This window comes from Argopecten irradians, chromosome 3 (genome assembly GCF_041381155.1).
Source record: "Argopecten irradians isolate NY chromosome 3, Ai_NY, whole genome shotgun sequence".
Classification (NCBI taxonomy): Eukaryota; Metazoa; Mollusca; class Bivalvia; order Pectinida; family Pectinidae; genus Argopecten; species Argopecten irradians.
Genome location: NC_091136.1, coordinates 47620794 through 47641869, shown reverse-complemented (window position 1 = coordinate 47641869; position 21076 = coordinate 47620794). Strand labels below are relative to the sequence as shown.

Sequence of the window (21076 nt, the reverse complement as noted above, 5' to 3'; positions counted from 1 at the left end):
ATATGTCTATATTTACAATTGTCCCTGATGAAAACCACTTGAGTTGCTTCAAAAAAGAAAGTGCATATTTTTTCCATTTGCTATTTTGGGACACCTACTTGCAAATAGCAAATAAAAAGCCTTAAATTTGAGGTCTGATTATTGGTATTAAATAAAAATGATTACATACAGTTTGTTTAAATGTAATTGAGTGACATTGTGCTTTTATAGCTATGTAATATGTAATAGATAAGAATATGGGCCAAAGATTAAATTGATACTTTAGAAAAAAAAAAATTGTTTGCATTGCATAGTGGTTTTTTGGGAATTAGCTAAAAGTGAGATTGCACTTTGATTAAAATTGTCAAGAGTTTCACAAGTGCAAGGAGATATCACAAAGTGTGACCCATGACATTCTTCCAAAACATACACATTTATATACTGTAAACCCACTTTTATTTGCTGCTATTAAATTTCGCAAATTCTGTTTCAAAACAAGTTTGCAGAGATTAACTTTCGCGGAAAAGGCTACGTAGATTTCTTCTTTCATTTGATACTATCATACTAAGTCATACCGATAATCATTTACGGAGACTTAACTTTAGCGAATTTTGGTCAATCGCGAAATTTGTAAAAAAAAATCGCATGTGAATAAAAGTTGGTTTACAGTATATATATGGACCTTAGTTGTTATATGGGGCTAATATAAAGCATGATCAACTAACAAACATTTCAGGTACACAATGAATGCTTTCAGGTGAAAAAAATAATTGGATCCCAAAGACTTAATGCTAGAAAATGATGTATTTAGATACTGTATTTGATGTAATTAGTGCCCAAGGCACTTGAAAAAATTGTTACAAAGGGGCACTTATATGGGAACCAAGAATGAAGATGTAAGTTGTGGACGAAAAACTCTAAAAAAAATGTTTTTAAGTCACCCAACTCTTTGTCAACCTGTACTCATGGAGCATTAATCTGTCACAGAAAACATGCTTTGAATGCCTTTGAGAAGCATTATTACGTTATTTATACAACTTCAGAAAACGGGAAGTATATGCTTATAGGGGGGTGGGAGCTAATTACGACGAATACAGTATATCTATATACTTGTAAAAACTTGTAAAAACTTCAAGTAGCTAATCCATCAGGACTGATTTTGGGGAAATTCCGAGTAATACATCCTTAGATTCTCAGACTGCAAGTTGGAAGAGAATTAATGACTTTTTTTTTTCAATTTAGACAACAGTTGCTTAATATAGTACTTGCTATATAACCATGTGTTCAACTTATAATTATTAATATATTAATAATCAAATGTATGGAAAGGAACAGTATGAATTAAGCTGTTGTAAAACGTCATAAATTACTGTTTGGAATTTATTTGCTGGGTTTTACTTTTGCGAATCACAAATTCTCAAATTCATTCAGAACACATTTTTTTAAGTTCCTTATAATCAGCATCCTAAATTACTAATTAACTATAAATATAGATCTCCAAAACTGCACTATGTACCATTTTAAAGCTCATGTATATGTAATGATATGCGTATACTGAATTACTGTACTAAGCATGATGTATTTCATGTATGAAACAGTAACTTTATGCATAGGTATGTATGTCTTTGTGGAAAGAATTTGCGAGGTGTTTAATTTTTGGTGATTTCATGAAATTAAAAAACCCACAAATATTACATTCCAGTACCGATATGTTGATCCCTGTTAGACTAACATAATATTATGTACTAAATCGTAAACTCAACAGTTTTGATTCCATAATCCATTACCAATGGCTATAATCTTATTTATTTACATCAGAATATTTTGTTTAGAAATTCCATGTTTTTGTTCTTTATAACTTGATACAATTTTTTTTTATTACCATATAGTGATAGGTACCAAGGTATTATCAGTAAATGATATGATCCTGGCTCTGAATGGTGGTGAAGAGGCATGCAGTTATGTTAAATTATTTATTTTTTATCCTTCCTGGATTGCAGTTTATCACTAGCACAGTTCCCAGCTGACTCATATTTCATGGTTGGTATCAAACTCGTTTTCCTCAAAGAAGAGATATGATGGGCCTGGATTGTTTAACTTTACAATTCCTGAAGCTGTATCTTTTCCATCCATGGTTCAGTGATATCCCTAGAAAAAAGGCCATATAACTGAGAATACACCTAGATATTATCTGAGTACCAACTGTTGTCTTTATCAGCAGGCCTAACCACTTATTGTAGAGTAATTACTGTGCATCTGCTATCTTTCATAGAGTAGAGTAGTTTGGACAATGTTTCAGCCCAGGGACTGTACACTATACCTTTGTATCATCCCTCTGATTTCCTGGCTCCACACAGCTGTCTAACTTATAATCTTGGGCCAGAATGTAGTGTGGAAACAGGAAGAGTCACTATGATGTAAAACAGGCACCAAAACCTTATAGACTCATCATCATCACTCCTGTTTAATCATTGGGATTGTATCTCCTCGACTTTTGTCACTGTTTTTCTTCTGTACGAGTACATTCTGAAAGAAAAATTGGGTGCACACCTTTGAATTTACTGTTCATGGAAATTGTAAGTGAAGTTTAATTTTGAAGCATGGAATTGTAATCATATAGTGATATACCATAATTTCAAAACAGGTAATAAGCTACCATATATATACTTTATATAAATATGTTTCTTCTAGTTCATGGAAAATATTGATGCAAATTGTGTTTTTACACAAGTACTTTTATTCATGAGAATGAAAAAGTTAAGTTCTGTTCGTAATTTATTAATTCTTTTTCACTTTGTCCAAACCAAAAATAATAAGCTGTATACAATGTTGATAAATCAGATATAAAGTTTATAAACTGTAACATTTTGTGTTTCCTTAGTGTATCCTGCAGCTGTGTATTTGTAAAGGGATAGCAGATTTTATCAGAACATAATCTGTGTGTTTATCATGGGCAATTAGGAAAGCAATAAATAAGTTAATTTAGATGGAGTTAGTCAGAAGTTATTGCCAGGTTTTCTGTGAGTTGATGAGGAGGCTGTACCTGACCTGGCTTACGCTGTTTGAGACTGCAGGTTAAATGTAGAACACATGTTTGTGTGTACATATCTGGCGTGTTTTTACCTTATCCATCAACACAATACTTAGCTCTTATTACACTCCTAATTGGTGTGGCATTGTCAAAAACGCTTTAAAAACAAGCAGGTTTTATGACAGTTGTGTACATGGGAGGTTGGACACTGAGAATGTATTGTCATTAGTTTATTATTAGTTCTGTACATGACAAAGACCAGACTTTGTGTGGATGTATCATTACAGGACATCGTTTTACCTACCAATGTAAATGCTGACATTACGGTATTATCCAGTTGACATAAGTATTTATTGAATATATTGGGGTAAAATTCCTTCATAATTATAACAGAATAGTCCACACAAAAGCTATGTGGTATGTAGCTGTTATGTGTGGGTACATAATCCAGGGACTGTCCTGAATGGAGTCAGACCTTATACACCTGAGGAGTATGTAATGGTAAATCATTAAGTGTATAATGATTAACTATATATACATGGCAAGTACTTAAGTCAATCACATTAAATTACAACATGTAAATCTAGCTTGTGGAGGTATTTGGTGACAAATATTATCACACTGGTCAAAATGATGGGTAGCTTGATATAATCTAGACGCATGACTTACATATGGTGGCTGTAGATTGCCTAAAGGAAATATTTCATGGTAGAGATACATCTTATCTAGATCTTAAAATAATGGCCTGGCTCTTGACTTTGTGCTGTTGTTGTCTTTATATAGGTCACTCATAAAAACACTGCAGAAGTGATCCAGATATCTGAGCACTCTCCTAATATCAGGAATCATTGTTTTTGGTTGATAAGCATACTAGAAGGAATTTGTTAAGCAGCACCTGAGAACATGCATGTCGATGTTTCTGTTTATTAGACAATTAAAGGGTACTGACACTGACGACTGTAGTGTGTTCATCATGCGTGTACGTGTATTTAAGTGGCACCATAAAGTTTACGACTTTACAAATGTACCTCACCTGTATCAAGTAAACCTGAGTACTGGTAACGGTTATAACTGCTCTAAAGGATGATTTTATCTACAAGTACCGACAGGTACACATTTTACCAGGGTAGAAGTAGCTACACCTTGGGAAGATCAAACTGATTTTCTATTGATTTCTATTTTCTACCAAATCAAAATCTTTAAAATATGATTCTCTATTTATTGATGTAGCAAGAATGCAAGTCATGGGTAAATAATGCTTAAAGAACTTTTATCTGATTTTGACTGTTTTGAGTGGTATTAAAAAATTTGCAGAATTGTCAAAAGAACATATATTACAAGGTAAAAAAAAAACAATGTCAAAGAGCCAAGAGTGTTGGATAAAAACTCATGAAGACTTATAATAAATTAAAAAAAAACCCAAAAAACATCTACAAATTAAGTGAGTAACCATTGACAGTTGTTAGAGCGTTTTATCATGGAAAAAAATTGGATTACAAAAACAGACCTGCTCAGATTTCATACTGGAAGGCATTTCTTATGAGTTTATATAGAACCTCTACAAAAGTACAGATGCTGAAGCTAGAGGTTGTTCATCTAATCACCTCCATACTTATTTCAGATCTTCAAACTGAAAAATGTTTAAGAAGAAAGGAAAAAAGATAGAAATCTCTACACCCTCCAACTTTGAACATCGTGTGCACACTGGCTTTGACAGGGATCAGGGAAAGTATGTAGGTTTACCTCCACAATGGACTGGTATCATCATACCAGAGGAAAATGATCGCCGTAAACCCATCATAGATCCCTCTACCATCACGCAGACCGAGATTCTCCCTCTAAAGGTAACAAATTTTAAAGTTTATCATGTAAAGGTCTCAATCTTCCCAATCAATCCCAGAATGTAGATAAAAACGAAAGCAGTCTTTATTTTTAGCAGTAAAATAAGGTATACAATCTATACATACATTATTCTATTATTATGTAAACTTTTTGTAATGTTTTCGGCGAAAAAGAATTGATGCTGAAAAAGATGGAGAGTTGTCTTTATTTCTGAAAAGTCTGATAAATGGTAGCATTCATTGGTCAATATGGTTTCATTTTCAGACAATTATCAGAGGACATTCCACACAACAGTTAAATGGCTATGCTCCATCAGATGCGAAAATTTCTGTGGCACGATCAAACTCCCTACGACAGGGCAGCCCTCCACCACAAAGACAAAGGTATGTTCCAGACAATATGTATCCGGCTGTTCCAGAGAATGAAATGCCTCCTCAGCGAGGAATGCAGCATCCTTATGACAGACAACGCCCTGGTTACAACCAACAGCCTCAACAGTACAGACAGGACGGTGGCACCCTGAACAGACACGACCCACAATATGACCGACGTTATCCGCAGGACAAAGATCCTCGTAGGGAATACCGAGATCCCTGGGACAGAGACCCAAGGGATGGAAATCCCCGTGACCCTCGGGACATGCATGACCCCAGAAACATGCGTGACCCTCGTGACTATCCCCCAGAGTATCGTGGAGGTCCTCCTCCTGGAAACAACTACAGACCTGATGGAACATTAGACAGAAGATCTGAGGATAGTTATGATAGACGGCAAAATGACTCTTTTGAAAGGAGACATAACGATTCTTTTGATAGTAGGCGAAACAATGATTCATTTGAACGCCGACATAATGACTCATTTGATCGGGATGGTTATCGTGATAGACCACCTCAAAATATGCCACATCCTAATGCCAAATACAATCAAATGCCAGCAAATGGTGGCCACAGCCCTTCAGCCTATCCACAGGATGACTATAGGCACAATCAGCTGTCAAATGGAAATTCTATGCACCCCCAGGGTGGCCCCCAACGACACCACCCTTCACAACAACAGCATCCTGATATGGGATATGGTGCACAGAAAAACCCAGCAGGGCTGCAGTATGAACGGGTAAGACATTTTATTCAATTACGTGTGGTACTGAATATTTTTCTAAGCATGTATTCTTATGCTATTTAAAAGATGTTTTTGGAATCCGGATAATATACAGAAATTAGATTACAGCAATATCAAGTTTAAAACAGGGTGCACATGTGTGATAGTACTTCTGTTTCCCAAATAAGTAACATAATATGCTTCAATAAGATCTTAAGTATTTCTTAGAACAGTGTCATCATTAGACAGGTTTTACTGTTCAAATCTATCATACATATTCAAAATCTTAATGAATTATCTGCAATTTATTATATACCGGTAATGTTGCACATAAATGTATATGGTTCATATGATACATTCACTAGTATTTCTAATTAACATTTGAAACTAATACACAAATTCTAGATTCAAATGTTACCTGATCTTGAGCCTTTTATACTAGCCAGTTCTTGGTTACAGAAGCTTTATATGAAAATTGAGTTTGGACCAATTTAGCATTGTACTAGATACAGAAATTCAATTTGATATGTAAATCACTGGTGTTTAAAGGATTACCAGGTTATACACTTGGATATTCCTGTATGGAAACAGTGTGTTATTTAAGCATGCTTGTAATAAGAGAGCATGCAGGAAGTTTGTTTGCCTGAATGCATGGATGTTGTTATTTGTAGTACATGTGTTTGAAATTATGGGATGAATCCTTGTGTCATAAAGTAGACAGTCCACATGTTACATAAGAATCAGTAATACATTTGTCATATGAGATTTGGTAAGATCGGTTTTATGTATTGTAAATCATATGATCAGGAATAGGTATGTGGGATGACCATATAGGGAAAAAAAAAATTGTTGAAAGTAATTTTCAAGGCAGGTTACCGTATTTGACCCAATAAGTGCCAATGTCCCTATAAGCGTCCTTTTTTGAGGACTCGCTTTCAATTGCCCAGGAATAAATAAAGACCAAAACTACACAAAACTGTATAGATTTGCAATAATTTCGTCTGATTAGCACCTTTTCATTTTTTCAATTTTTTAAATGCCCTGAGCGCTTATTGGGTTGAATACTGTACAGTCAAACCTGCTCTAACGACCGCCTGTATATAACGACCGCCTGTCTATAACGACCGGTTTTTAGACTCCCCGTGCGTTTTTACTATATAATGGCACTCTGCATAACGACCACCTGTCTAATGTGGCTAACGACCGGTCGTTTTAGCCCCGTCAAAGTTGTATAACGACCGGTCGCTGAGATCGACTTTTCGAGTACCGAGTACAGTGTGTGTGTGTAGTAGCGTCCCTTTGACCTACTTCCGGTAATTAACTCCCTTTGTAAGCAAATGGCAGCCATTACTGAAGCCCAAGCTATGAATTGTTTATACAGTACTGTTTGGTTTATAACCTAGCGGTCGTAACATTTGAGGTACAAATATGGTTGCCAACTTAAGGATGGAAGTTTTAACGACCGTTTATGCCTATCAAAGACTGAAATTATGTTTGGTCGCGAACGCCATGTGCACGAAAAGATCACTCGTAAAGCGTGATTTTGAAGCCACAACTCGGATGATACGGTAGGCAAAATAAAACATGCCGATTTATTTAATGTGTTCCGTTATTCATTGTCGATATTTAGCATTGTTTTATTACTAAGAACTGGCCTGTACTTTAGCTATTTCAAATTAGGCCAATAAATTTACGTTCTTCTTCTTTACGATTAGAGTCAGTCGGATTATCGCCCGTTGTGACCCGGGTATATTCTCGGCGTGTTTATGAATAAAATACGGTCCCATTTCTTGGTAGAAATGTTACTGAAAGTTAATATGTGTACCTGCATTGTGATTTTAATAGTTTTGAGACTGTATATTGTGAGAAAACGCCTCCAAATCGATCTTTCATGTTCCGAGATTAATCCGTCAAAACTGGTTACACGGCAACATTACATACGACTTGCCAGCGAGAATGTGTTGTAAAAAAATATTACACGCATACATTGTCTGAAAATAATCGTTCACAGATAATTCCAGGCCATGTGAAGTCAGTAATTAGGTAATGATTATGTTCATAGCTGAAAAAATCTATGTATCAAAACGAGTTGATTTTGTTATGATCGAAATTTCCGATTGCATTAAAATAAAACGAACACAAATCACGGAAATATATTGACACAATTATTTCTTAAATAATGCATGGCAATAAATATATAAACATCCAGTAGCTGGTCTGTTTTGTATTAATACAATTCTGTTTTATTTACTGGCTCGTTGGTTGGCACGAAAGACCCAACCTGTCTATAAAGGCAACCTGTCTATAGTGACCGTTTTTCTGTCTCCCTTTCAGTGGTCGTTATAGACAGGTTTGACTGTATATAGTTCCCAAGTTAACTGAGTCAGTAGCTTATATCATTATTATTGGGATATATTTGTAGATAGTGACTTGCAGGCAGATATTTCTTAACTCTACTCAAAATTACTTTCCATCAGTTACTGTTTTTAATCATGTGATGAAGCTGCAGCTGTCAGCTGTGTACAGTTGGTGAAGTTGATGTGTAATATAATTAAAGTGAATAGTCGGGCAAAGAAAACCAGTCTAAATGCTTTCATTGGCCTTCCAAAAGTTCTCATATATTAATACGACGGTCAAGTTCTGCTTAGTTTCCCAGTTCTGACCATTAAAGTAAAGAAAAGTTGAAAGCATTGAAAGCGAGGCTGTGTGGAAATGTAACCACGGACATAGTGAGCTGGGAGGACGTTTTAGAATTCCCATACGTACTTTAAATTAATTTCTTCGTATGCATACAGATTTTGACGAGATTTTTATTTTTCCATTTCATAAGAAATTATACTGGATACATTGATTACACACACCATTTTTACCGACTTCAGCCATCCTTGCCCGACTGTTCACTTTAAATGTCAGCTGGTGTGGACAACTTAGTAATGAAGCCTTATAATATACTCACTTACTGATATTTGTAAGCTCTACCTACTGTAGTCATACAATCATCCTGGTTTAATGTTTCAGAAACTATATAGAGACAATATCATTGAATTAAAAGACCATGTTTGGTTTGGGCCCTTTTTGGCTCCAAAATCCATCCATTTTTCAAAACCGTTATTAAGTATATATCTAAATTGTTGTATTTGACATATTTAGTACATTCCTAATTTAATTGTGATGAAAGTTTTCTAATTTGCAGCCTCAGTTCCCATGGTAACCACTCGAAATATGTATAAATTATGAAATGTGGACATTTTTTAGCCCACCATCATCAGATAGTTGGCTATTCAATTCGTCTTTCATCCGTGGTCCGTCGTCCGTCCGTCCTTCCGTCCGTCCTTCCGTCTGTCCTTCCGTCCGTCCGTTAACAATTCTTGTTACCGCTATTTCTCAGAAAGTACTTAAGGGATCTTTCTCAAATTTCATATGTCGGTTCCCTTAGGACCCTCGTTGTGCATATTGCATTTTGGGACCGATCGGTCAACAAGATGGCCGACAGGCAGCCATCTTTGATTTTGATAGTTAAAGTTTGTTACCGCTATTTCTCAAAAAGTGCTGAAGGGATCTTTCTCAAATTTCATATACAGGTTCCCCTAGGACCCTAGTTGTGCATATTACATTTTGGGACCGATCGATGAACAAGATGGCGGAGAGGCGGCCATCTTGGATTTTGATAGTTAAAGTTTGTTACAGCTATTTCTCAAAAAGTATTGAAGGGATCTTTCTCAAATTTCATATATAGGGCCCCCTAGGGCCCTAGTTGTGCATGTTGCATTTTGGGACCGATCGGTGAACAAGATGGCCGACAGGCGGCCATCTTGTAATTTGATAGTTAAAGTTTGTTACCGCTATTTCTCAAAAAGTACTGAAGGGATCTTTCTCAAATTTCATATATAGGTTCCCCTAGGGCCCTAGTTGTGCATGTTGCATTTTGGGACCGATCGGTGAACAAGATGGCCGCCAGGCAGCCATCTTGGATTTTGATAGTTAAAGTTTGTTACCGCTATTTCTCAAAAAGTACTGAAGGGATCTTTCTCAAATTTCATATATAGGTTCCCCTAGGGCCCTAGTTGTGCATGTTGCATTTTGGTACCGATCGTTGAACAAGATGGCCGATAGGCGGTCATCTTGGATTTTGATAGTTAAAGTTTGTTACTGCTATTTCTCAAAAAGTACTGAGAGATCTTTCTCAAATTTCATATACAGGTTCCCCTAGGACCTTAGTTGTGCATATTGCATTTTGGGACCGACTGGTCAACAAGATGGTCGACAGGCGGCCATCTTGGATTTTAATGGTTAAAGTTTGTTACCACTATTTCTCAAAAAGTGCCAAAGGGATCTTTCTCAAATTTCATATACAGGTTCCCCTAGGACCCTAATTGTGCATATTGCATTTTGGGACCGATCGGAAACAAGATGACCGACTGACGGCCATCTTGGATTTTGATAGTTAAAGTTTGTTATCAATATTTCTCAAAAAGTACTGAAGGGATCTTTCTCAAATTCCATGCATAGTTTCCCCTTGTACCCTAGTTGTGCATAGTACATTTAAGGACTGATCCATAATGCCTTTCGGCACTGATTGATATACAAGATGGCAAACCAGCCGCCATCTTAGATTTCATAGTTGAAGTTTGTTACCACTATGTCTTAGAAAGTACTATAGCGATCTGTTTCAAATTTTATATGTAGTGTGTTTGAACAAGTTTGAAAAGCAGGGAAAAGATCCCTCTTTCCATTGTCAGACATAGATCATTCTTTGGTGGGCGCCAAGATCCCTCTGGGATCTCTTGTTTTAATAAGTTTTTGTTTTAAAAAAAATAGAGCACATCCTTGAACAAGCTTTATATTTCTCCTAAAGATGTATTGTAAGTGCAAACATATACTCAGTAAAGATAAGGTTTGTTCAAGGATGCGCTCATAGTTTCATAGACAAAAACTTGGCAAAAATGACCAAAATTGTCAAAATTTCCACTTTTTCATAATTAATGCATATTTAGAACGATTACCATGGCAATTACAGCTGCAAAATTAGAAAACAGTCATTATAGTTGTATCAGGGATGTACTAAATATGTAAAATATAACAAATTAATCACGAAATAACAGTTTTGAAAATTTGATGGATTTGGGGGCCAAAAACGGCCCAAACCATATACACATGTATATATATATATATAGTCCTTTACATTTTCAGGACTTATGAAAATATGCATGTTAGAATTTGTTTTACTGTAAGGCTATGTATAATGTTAACATGTACCAACGATACATGTGGCATTGGCTTTATTGTTTTCTGTTTTAATATTTAAATGTTAAAAGTCCTATAGCTAGGGCACAAGTTATATTACAATCTGTGATATGTTAGCTGCCAGCCTACGTACATGTGCAGTACTACACATTATCATCTGAGATCTCTAAGTAACTGGAGTTCATTAAATAAGCAGTCCCAAATAAATGAAGAAAATGATCCCCTGCTTATTGATTCAAAATATTATACAAGAAAAATAATTATAGAGCTTGATAACTTTTTTTAGGAAATGAATTCCATTTATAAAATGATTAAATTGTGGTAGTCCATCATTGAGTATATATTTTATCAGATGGTTTTACTGTCGCATGTACAGGTTTGCTTCCTGACAGGGTACCATAGGCAGATACCTATTATAATCAGCTTTTGCATTGTTGTGTATATGTACCATGTTTTTCCTTTGTTTCTGAAGTCGTCACCTATGAAGGGCGGACCACCTACTCCCAGCAAACCTTCCAACCTGCCACCAGGCGCTCAGCCTTCTCACTACCCATCATCTCAGCCTCAAAAATCACCAGGAAAAATGCCCCCCTCAAACAACCAGCCCCCACCAGGCTCCATGCCAGAACAGAGGTTGTCACATGATCAGGTTGGAAGTTTATCAGTTATTATATGGTGTTGGTACTAATCTAGGTGATTAACCTAGCTTAATATAGATCAATGAACCATATAAGGCTTGGTGATAATTGAGAAGCTTTTCTTTAGAACACTTTTGTGATAGCACATTGACATTACCAATACAACTTACAAGTTTACAAATTTTATTGGTGAGGATAGCATATCGATATGCTTCCTGCTTTGAGACAATGATTCTCTGTAACTTTGCTTTGAAATTTTAATTGGTAAATAAACGTTGAAGGTACTAAAACTTCAGACTACCTGGTATATGTAGTACCAATATAGTGATCTGATTTGATCGCTTTGCACACTTTACCTTCTGACCTTGTAATAACTAAGAGCTGTCCTTTCACAAAGCACATTTCAATGACAAAAGAGTATGTAGAGTTACATACGTAGAGCAATGCACAAGCTTCATTCCATTGTAACAATATCACTGTGTTGATGTATCAAATTTGCATATATTCTCATCTTACAAGTTACTTTCATAAGTTATTTTAACCTCCTATCTGCATAATACAGAAGGTAGGAAATATCAATGGCAAGTCAAATTCTTTCTGAAAATACAGGCTCTCTTGGTATTATCTCTGATCTTCATTCCCTAGTCTCATTATACCATAACTGGGTGAATTTTGTGGTTGCTTTGTATTAATCATCCATTATCCAAAAAGCATCCTCGTTTCTTCAGGGGTTCCGATCACTTATAAAGATCTTTACACCCTTGGACTATCTCATAGTAAAACTGGAGGCAACAGAACAGGTAATTAAGTCCTTCGTTGCACATCAAAAGAGCCATATAACGGTACACTGTGGTTGACTGTGTGGCTTTGAAGTTGGGCATGGCTCTCCTGTAGTCTTCAAAGGAAATTTTTGCTGGCCTGTGATTGGTTCAGATTTTTTCCTCTGAGCTGCCTTCAGTTTAGTCCAGGGATGTAGAGATTGTAAGTGATCGAAACCCCTGGAGCACCAAGGGTGTCCATAATCAGATATGTTTCAAACTTTCAGGAACTTTACTTTGTGTTATTATGCAACCTCCAGATTAAAGTTTCATGACCATCTCTGAGTGTTTGCTGCACATAATCTGATCATATCAATTTAAAGAACTTTTTGTCTCATTGTTCATACGATTCATACAGACCCCAATCTCTACCCTTGAAATAATGAGGAATTTTAATCTTTCCCGTCATAATATATTTCACCTATTTACACTTTGTATATATCCATAGGAAACAAACTTGGTCTGTATAATAATATGAACAACTTGATTTGATAGAAGAATTTGTCCATTAGGCAGCTGGTGTTAGCCTAATCATTGGACTAGATTTTATGCATGGAATTTATATGTTGTTATGTGATAATGGTAATCATGGAACATTTACGTTTTGATTTGGTCTATTATGTGTGTGCCTTTGTTAGTTAGTGATGCATGTAATGTGTGTTAGAGGGTAGTGAAATGATATTGAGTTGACCTTAATGGACATTCAAGGTCAAATTCTTTACCTGAGTGTACCCTGGTATGTAATTCAACCTGTGATACAAGTATACAACTACAAATGCCTGTAATAATGTCCTATTTAACAAAAATAGAGGAATAATGATACTAACACTCATTTTTACTTTACAGTTATTTTATTTATAAAATGAAGCATAGCCCATGATTACTGATGTTTGTTAATATTTTGGTTTTGACCATGAAGTTATGTTGAATATACCAGTACTGGAGAAGATATTTTGTCATTTGATTTGTAGATTATGATAATATATTAATAATATGCTGTCAATGGTCCCTTATGTTTTGAATCAAGCTTTCTAGGTCAGACTTAAAATAAACTTTCTTAAGTACCTGGTATTTGTTTAATATTTCTTCATTAATTTGTTATTTACAGTTCCGTGCAGCCCTTCAAATGGTGGTCAGTCCCGGTGACCCCAGAAATAACCTTGATAACTTCCTCAAAATTGGGGAAGGGTCAACAGGAATTGTATGTATTGCTACACAACGCACAAATGGTCAGAAAGTTGCTGTCAAGAAAATGGATCTGCGCAAACAACAACGAAGAGAGCTTCTGTTTAATGAGGTCAGTAGGGTTTTAATAATAATAATAAAAAAAGATATTAGAATGAATTTTGAATAATTGATGAAAACTTCAACAAATTTTAGGTTCATCACTTAAAAGGGGAAAAAAAGTCAAGAACATATCTTAATTCACAAGTGTGAGTGCCAGGTGGAAGATTAAATGTAGCTTTACCCTGAAGGGTTTATAGAATACGACATCTGTTGCCAAATCTTCATGTCCATCATCAACAAAGACAGAAAACTTGACAGATTTTTCCTATCCTAAAAAATGTTTGGTCTGAAATTCTGCCAAAAACGTCACTAAGCATCATTTCTTCTGCAGGTTGTTATCATGAGAGACTACCACCATCCTAACATTGTGGATATGTACAGCAGCTTCCTTGTGAACGATGAGTTGTGGGTAGTGATGGAATTCCTCGAAGGCGGGGCACTCACAGACATTGTTACTCATAACAGGTAAACAAAAAGAACCTCAAGGTTGAATATTTGGAAGTATTTCAACACTTTTACAATGTGATGTAAGATATTACCCAGGTAAACATTTATGTATTACAATATAAAAGCAATATAAGTTTGTCATATTCAGTTGTGATCTACAGTTCTTTATTCTTTATTTAGTTTATGTCCAATACTCCTATTTATCATACCTTCACTTTTGTGCCTTCTTCTTAAAAAAATCCCTGATTCTGATATTGAAGAATTTGAACCAAAGGAAATGTTCTGTTTGATACAATTTTCTTCAAGATCTACACGATTGTTGTAACAAATCACCAGATAATATTTCGTCTTATGCTAGTTTGAAATTTAATTCTGTATTAACTTATCCACATTCAGAATGGACGAAGTGCAAATAGCAACAGTGTGTAAAGCCTGCTTAAAGGCTCTTGCTTTCCTACACTCCAACGGAGTCATTCACAGAGACATCAAATCAGATTCTATACTGTTGTCACAGGATGGCAAGGTAGGTCACGTGTGCATAATATTCTTAAACAGGGGAGAAAACTATGTACATACTATATTTAAACAGGGGAGAAAGTTATCAGTAATAAGTTGATATAGAATTCAGATCAGTTAATCCAGTATTTTAGTAAATTCAATACACACATGTGCCGTGAGCGAAGCACCGTCCGTAAACTTTTCATTCAAACGACTTCTTCTCAATAACCAAAAGGCCAAGTGTACTGATATTAGGCCTGTAGCATGCTGGGATGAAGGGCTACCAAGTTTGTTCAAATGAATGACCTTGACCTTCATTCAAGGTCGCAGGGCTCAAAAAGGCTGAAAATCTTTTACAATGACCTCTTCTCATTAACCAAAAGGCCCAGGGTACTGATATTAGGCCTGTAGTATGCTTGAATGAAGGGCTACCAAGTTTGTTCAAATGAATGATCTTGACCTCCATTCAAGGTCACAGGGGGTCAAATAGGCTAAAATCATTAAATAACTTCTTGTATATAACTATTGGGCCTGGGTACTGATAGTCTTGCTTGGATAAAGGGCTACAATTTTAAGGCCCATCAGGCCTCTCGTCTGAAATTTTTTTTTAAGTTCCTTGGGCTTTAATAATAGTGAATACAGTACTACAAGAAAGTAATGCCTCAAATATATCCTGGTTATCGACAAGATAAGAACAAAACAACAAGAACAATTAAGTAGAGAGTTATCCCTTATTATGTATGATGTGTGTCTACCTGTTTGATGTCCTTATTTTACATTATGCTTAACATCATTCAATCGATAATTTTCCTTGGTAGTGGTTTACTTTCTAATTACCCGGTATTTCATTTAAATTTAGTGGTTATTGCCTATATATTTGCAAGACAAGTATGCATTTTATACAATTTTTACATTTCCTTTGTCCTAAATTCATCTTTGAAATGAAGAAAAAATTACTGATTGTTATTTACAGGTTAAGTTATCTGATTTTGGATTCTGTGCACAAGTGACTCAGGAATTACCTAAACGCAAATCTTTGGTTGGAACACCATATTGGATGGCCCCAGAGGTCATATCAAGGTTACCCTATGGTCCAGAAGTAAGTATAGGCTCATTTTATTGTGTCCTTGCAAACAGCACACACAGGTAACAGTTATAGTATTATCATGATGTTGGTGGTCACGGCACTGTTCATATAGACCACTAGTGGTGTCTTCACAGAGGTTTCTGTACAATAGTTCATCTCAGTTGGTTAAGATAATGTATTCACACCTTCCATATGGAAAGCACTTGCTTTGGATTACTTCAGGTCCAAAAGTCAAATGGTCAAGGCCTTAGGGTCACTGTCACTAAAACTAGAAAATTTATACCTATGATAGCTTCAGTAAGTTATATTGAGTCAATCAAGCTTGAGTTTCTTACATGCCCAAAATGCTTGCTTGGTGTTGTTTTTCAGGTCCTAAGGTAAAAAGATTATGATCATGGTTATTGTAGCTATAAATAGAACTTTTGTTTCTGTATAATGTAAATTCTTGTTTTAGCCATTGTGTTAGCTCAAAGAAACTTGTGATGAATATTATGAAATTATAAAATGGATGTTTATTACTAGGTTGACATTTGGTCATTGGGTATCATGGTAATTGAAATGATTGATGGAGAACCTCCATTCTTCAATGAGCCACCACTCCAAGCCATGCGTAGAATCAGGGATATGCCCCCACCTAAACTAAAGAATGCACACAGGGTAAGTATGAAAATCAGAATGTCTACTGTTTACAAAGAGTTAGAAGTGTGTCAAGATGTACAGTATCCACTGTGATATTGTATAAATCATGGTTATGACTTACATACATGTCTATAATGTTTTATACACTTAGTTGAAATCTCATATTTCAGTATAACCATCTATTCTTGGAGTCACTTCTATAACATTTCTGGGTTAATAGAGTTTCAACATGTAACCAGCAGAGTAAATAGCATTGTATCACTAGTGTTAATCCAATAGTTAGAGAATCAGAAAGTTGTTCATAGACTGTAATGTGTATATAAATTTGTATCCATAATTTTGCAGGTATCTCCACGATTACAAGGATTCCTAGAAAAGACATTGGTACGCGACCCTTCTCAAAGGGCGATTGCATCTGAACTCTTACAGCATCAGTTCCTGAGGATGGCAGAAAAGCCAAGTTGTTTGGTGCCCCTTATGAGAAGTTTTAAACATAGTCCATGTTAGCCTTCATTTGTCGTGATTCCTATTCATCAGTGTGTATCTACTGACAATAATAAGCTTGGAACATTACCATATACAGTAAAAACAAACAAATAAAGAAATGTTACAAGTTTCTCCTGCTAGAAATGAGTAATTAAATATACTGGTGCTTACTTGGTCATGAAGCTATAAAGAAAGTGTATAGCACAAGACTAGGATGGATATAACAACAGATGATTAGGTGACTATATATATATATATGGACCATTACATTGGTATACCATGTTGAAGGGATATTTTACAATGCTGAAACCTGTACCATAGATATTTTGATATAAGCAGTAGACTGTGAAGAGGATTACATATCAGGGAATGGTATATTTTAGTTATAAACCAACTAACATCTTCACATCGCCAAGTTTTCTTGTTGTTGGTCATCTTCTGTAATTATGTCATAGATAAGGGAATTAATTCAGATTCAAGCTGTTATAAAGAAAAGCTCTAAAGTTAATTTTCAAAAACAACTTTTTCATTCAAAAATATTGAGATACTGGTAGTTGTTTATTGAAATCTTTATTTGATGAACTGACTGTTTAGTGTTAATTTTAACCGAAGTTCATCATCACATGAACCTCTTTACTATGTATTGTTACATGATGTTCAGAGAGAGGCATCGGTCATGCGTCATAAATAGTGTTATTATGTAGACAAATGTTGGCTATCTAAATTTCCTTTACATATGTTACACAAAACTTATACAGATTTAGGTTGTGTGCATCTCATAACAAAATATAAGAGCAGTTGCAAATGAAATGTATGGCTCTTTAGATTTACAAAAAGGTAAAGTAATGGTTGTAACTGTCTATAAAACCTTTAGAGATCTAGACAGAATGTGAACAAGTGGTATTATCATGTTGTCATGGAAATGTTAACAGAACATCCAATGATAAAAATGTTATAGAATATGTTGTTTATGTAGACATACCAGACATAGAGGGAATCTCCTGTCACAAACATATCATAGAAAAGTCTTTAAAAATTGTGTTTTGTTTAGATATCTATTTATTTCTTGAAATGTATCAAAGAAAATTTTAATAACAGGTTGATTAATAGGACATTATATAGCGCCAAGCATGGTATACACTTAGGTTGAATGGTTTTCAAGCCTTTAATTCCTTACATCTGTTCTCGTTCATTGTGTACAGTTTACACAGCATATCAATTGTTTATCGTACATTTCTACTACGCCTGTACTGATGTCATTGTTTTATATAATAATGTTCATTTATACTAGTTTATCTTTACACATGGTTGTTTCTATGTTATATATGTGTTTGTGAATGTTATACTTCATATTGGATTGTATACTTATATACATATATATATTATTTGTTTCCATTCTACACACCAAACATATGTATTAGTTAGGTTGTTTTCTTTTGTAGCACATATCATGGCAATGTGAATTGTGATTCATCAGAATTCAGTGAGAAAATAAAGCTTCCATTTGTGAACATAAGGGGTATTAAACAAAAGGAAGGAATAATTTCAAAGATCATTTTCACTTTCATAGTTTCAAAACTCTCATTTATTTTGGACATGTTTTGTTTGATTAAAAGAAGCCAGTAATACAGGGAATGTTTTGTCAGTGCTGCAGGAAGTAGTGATTCCCTATAGTCATATTTTGTAGAACTTTCTGCCATTATCTTACTAATGTTGTATAAATGTAAATTGAAAGTGTACATAAGATTTAATAAAGTGTAAATAGCTATATAGTCAATGCGCTAGAATTGAACTATGAACAGTAACAGTAGACTACTATTACTACTATATAAACAATATTAATGCTATTGCGTAATCATTGTTTTTAAGTTACCCGTGTTTGTAATCTCTTTTTTGATGTCAGTAAAGGAGAAAGGAAATGAAAAAGAACAAGATAATTTGAGCTCTAAATTGAATTTAGAATGTTTGACATCACTAATGCTTGTAAATATTAAGAATAAACAATGCCATTAACTTCATATTCAGTGTAAATACCTTATCATACAAACCAGGTGTTTTCTTGTAAATATCATATTCCATTTGTGATATATTACTCATCTGCTTTTACCTCATACTGGCTGTTAAACTAATTTTAATTAAGATTTTATATTACCATGGATGAATGTTACAGCTTCCCTTTGTGATAATTAAAGTTGAAGCTATTTGATGTTTATATCCCTGGCCATGAATACCTATTCAATCCTTTTTACAGAAATATATTAGGTATATCAATAATGTCTTGCAATCTTTTGCTAAAGTTTGGTTAGATTAACAGATATGTAATTAAGTATAAGTGCTGTACATGTTTATATGGAATCATTAGTGCATTTATTAACAAAAATTATTTCAAAAAGTTATTGGGTATAGGAATAGAATTTACGGATCATTTAACTAGAAAAATGATTTGAAGTTAAAGGTCATGCATTATTTTCTTACTATTGAGATTAAAAACTACATGTATACTTAATCATATAGTTAAAACATTCAGATGTTATTCCATAGAAACTAAACTTTTAGAGTTTACCACATATTTAACATGGAAACCATTTATGAGTATAAACATATATACATTTTACTGTAGTAAACATTCCAATTTTTAGAAGTTAAATGCCTTCATAGCAAATAAATTATTTGGATAAGGATTAAATACTCACAGAAAAAGTGTTAATAACTGTATTAGAACAGATTTTTCAGTATTTATTGTTCACTTAATAAGGACTCAAATATCAGATGTTATATCATTAAAATTCAAATTATATTTCATATTAAAATACATTCCATTAAAAAGGACATTTTATACAATTATTTTATGTGGAAGATATTGAGAGGTTTTTGTTGCTATGTTTAACTTGTAAGTGTACTTGTTCAGTCTGTCAGAACAAAGTCGTTTAGTCCAGCCTGGCTGGGGATAAATATATTTACTACTTTATATTTACAAATGCTGCTTGCTATCCATTAGCAAAAGGGAGATAATCTACATTTACAAAGAATTGAATATTAATGACGTTAAAGATAATTGTCTGTTCATGCTATAGTACTTCAGTATAATCCTTCCATTGTCAATAATGTACCAGATGAAGAGTACAAAATGATTTTGCCCTTGACCTGCAGTTTCCCTCCAGCATAACATGACTGATATTTCTTTGTAAATCATCAACATTTGCCACCAGCTAGACTATATTTTAAGTCTCTCATTTTCATTTTTGATGCATTGTAGAAATTAACATACCTTTTGTTCAAGGAGATGATGTGAATTCTATTTTTCTAATTTGGTACTTTTCTATTTAAATTTGCGATTTGCTTTGTGAATTTTAGTGTTAATTTTTTTCCAATTCAATTATAAAAGAAGTTATTAAATTAATCTAGTCTCGAGCTCGAGAAGAGATAAGAAATTGCTGCTTGTAGACCTTTTCTGCACGATAGTGTTTTAATGGCTGAAAGATGTACTTGGCCTAAAATTATATGTACAATTGTACTTTATAACATTTTCATTTTGAGTTTCTTATAATTCTGTTGATAATTTAGGAATGTAAAGTTTAAGCTCCTTTGTATTTAGAAGCTTGTTGGTTTTCTTGCTATCAAACTATGTTCTCCATAAGATGTTAGTTTAATAATACCGTATAGCAAGTGAAGCTAAACAGGATGGATCGTGTTAGTGAGACTAGATATGTCTGATGTTTCAATGGTACAAGATTATGATTCTTAACAGATCCTTACAATATTTTATCATACAAACTGGCTGTATTTTGCCTGTTTCAGATAGAATTTAAAAAATGTAATATATTGTAAATGTTTTTGTAATATAAAAGATCAACTTGATGCAATGTTTCTTTTTTTTTTTAAATAGTACTACATATATACACATTATGTATTATCGACCGATTATATACAAGATGGTAATGGATTAATGATATCATTAATAAACTACAATTTTATTAAACAA

General features: G+C 34.3%; 1 protein-coding gene across 2 annotated transcripts in view; it reads left to right on the top strand.

The window, feature by feature from the left end:
* Window positions 1-21076, top strand: part of LOC138318852 (serine/threonine-protein kinase PAK mbt-like) — a 23010-nt gene extending 1934 nt beyond the window's left edge. The window contains exons 2-10 of one of the 2 annotated variants that reach the window (XM_069261609.1): window positions 4632-4854; window positions 5117-5965; window positions 11667-11843; window positions 13759-13947; window positions 14269-14402; window positions 14781-14907; window positions 15856-15981; window positions 16492-16626; window positions 16954-21076. In XM_069261609.1, coding sequence (XP_069117710.1) covers window positions 4648-4854; window positions 5117-5965; window positions 11667-11843; window positions 13759-13947; window positions 14269-14402; window positions 14781-14907; window positions 15856-15981; window positions 16492-16626; window positions 16954-17115 — 2106 coding nt within the window. In that variant the 5' untranslated portion in view covers window positions 4632-4647 and the 3' untranslated portion in view covers window positions 17116-21076. The remainder of the gene's footprint in view (window positions 1-4631; window positions 4855-5116; window positions 5966-11666; window positions 11844-13758; window positions 13948-14268; window positions 14403-14780; window positions 14908-15855; window positions 15982-16491; window positions 16627-16953) is intronic. The other variant, XM_069261610.1, reaches the window with a different exon arrangement.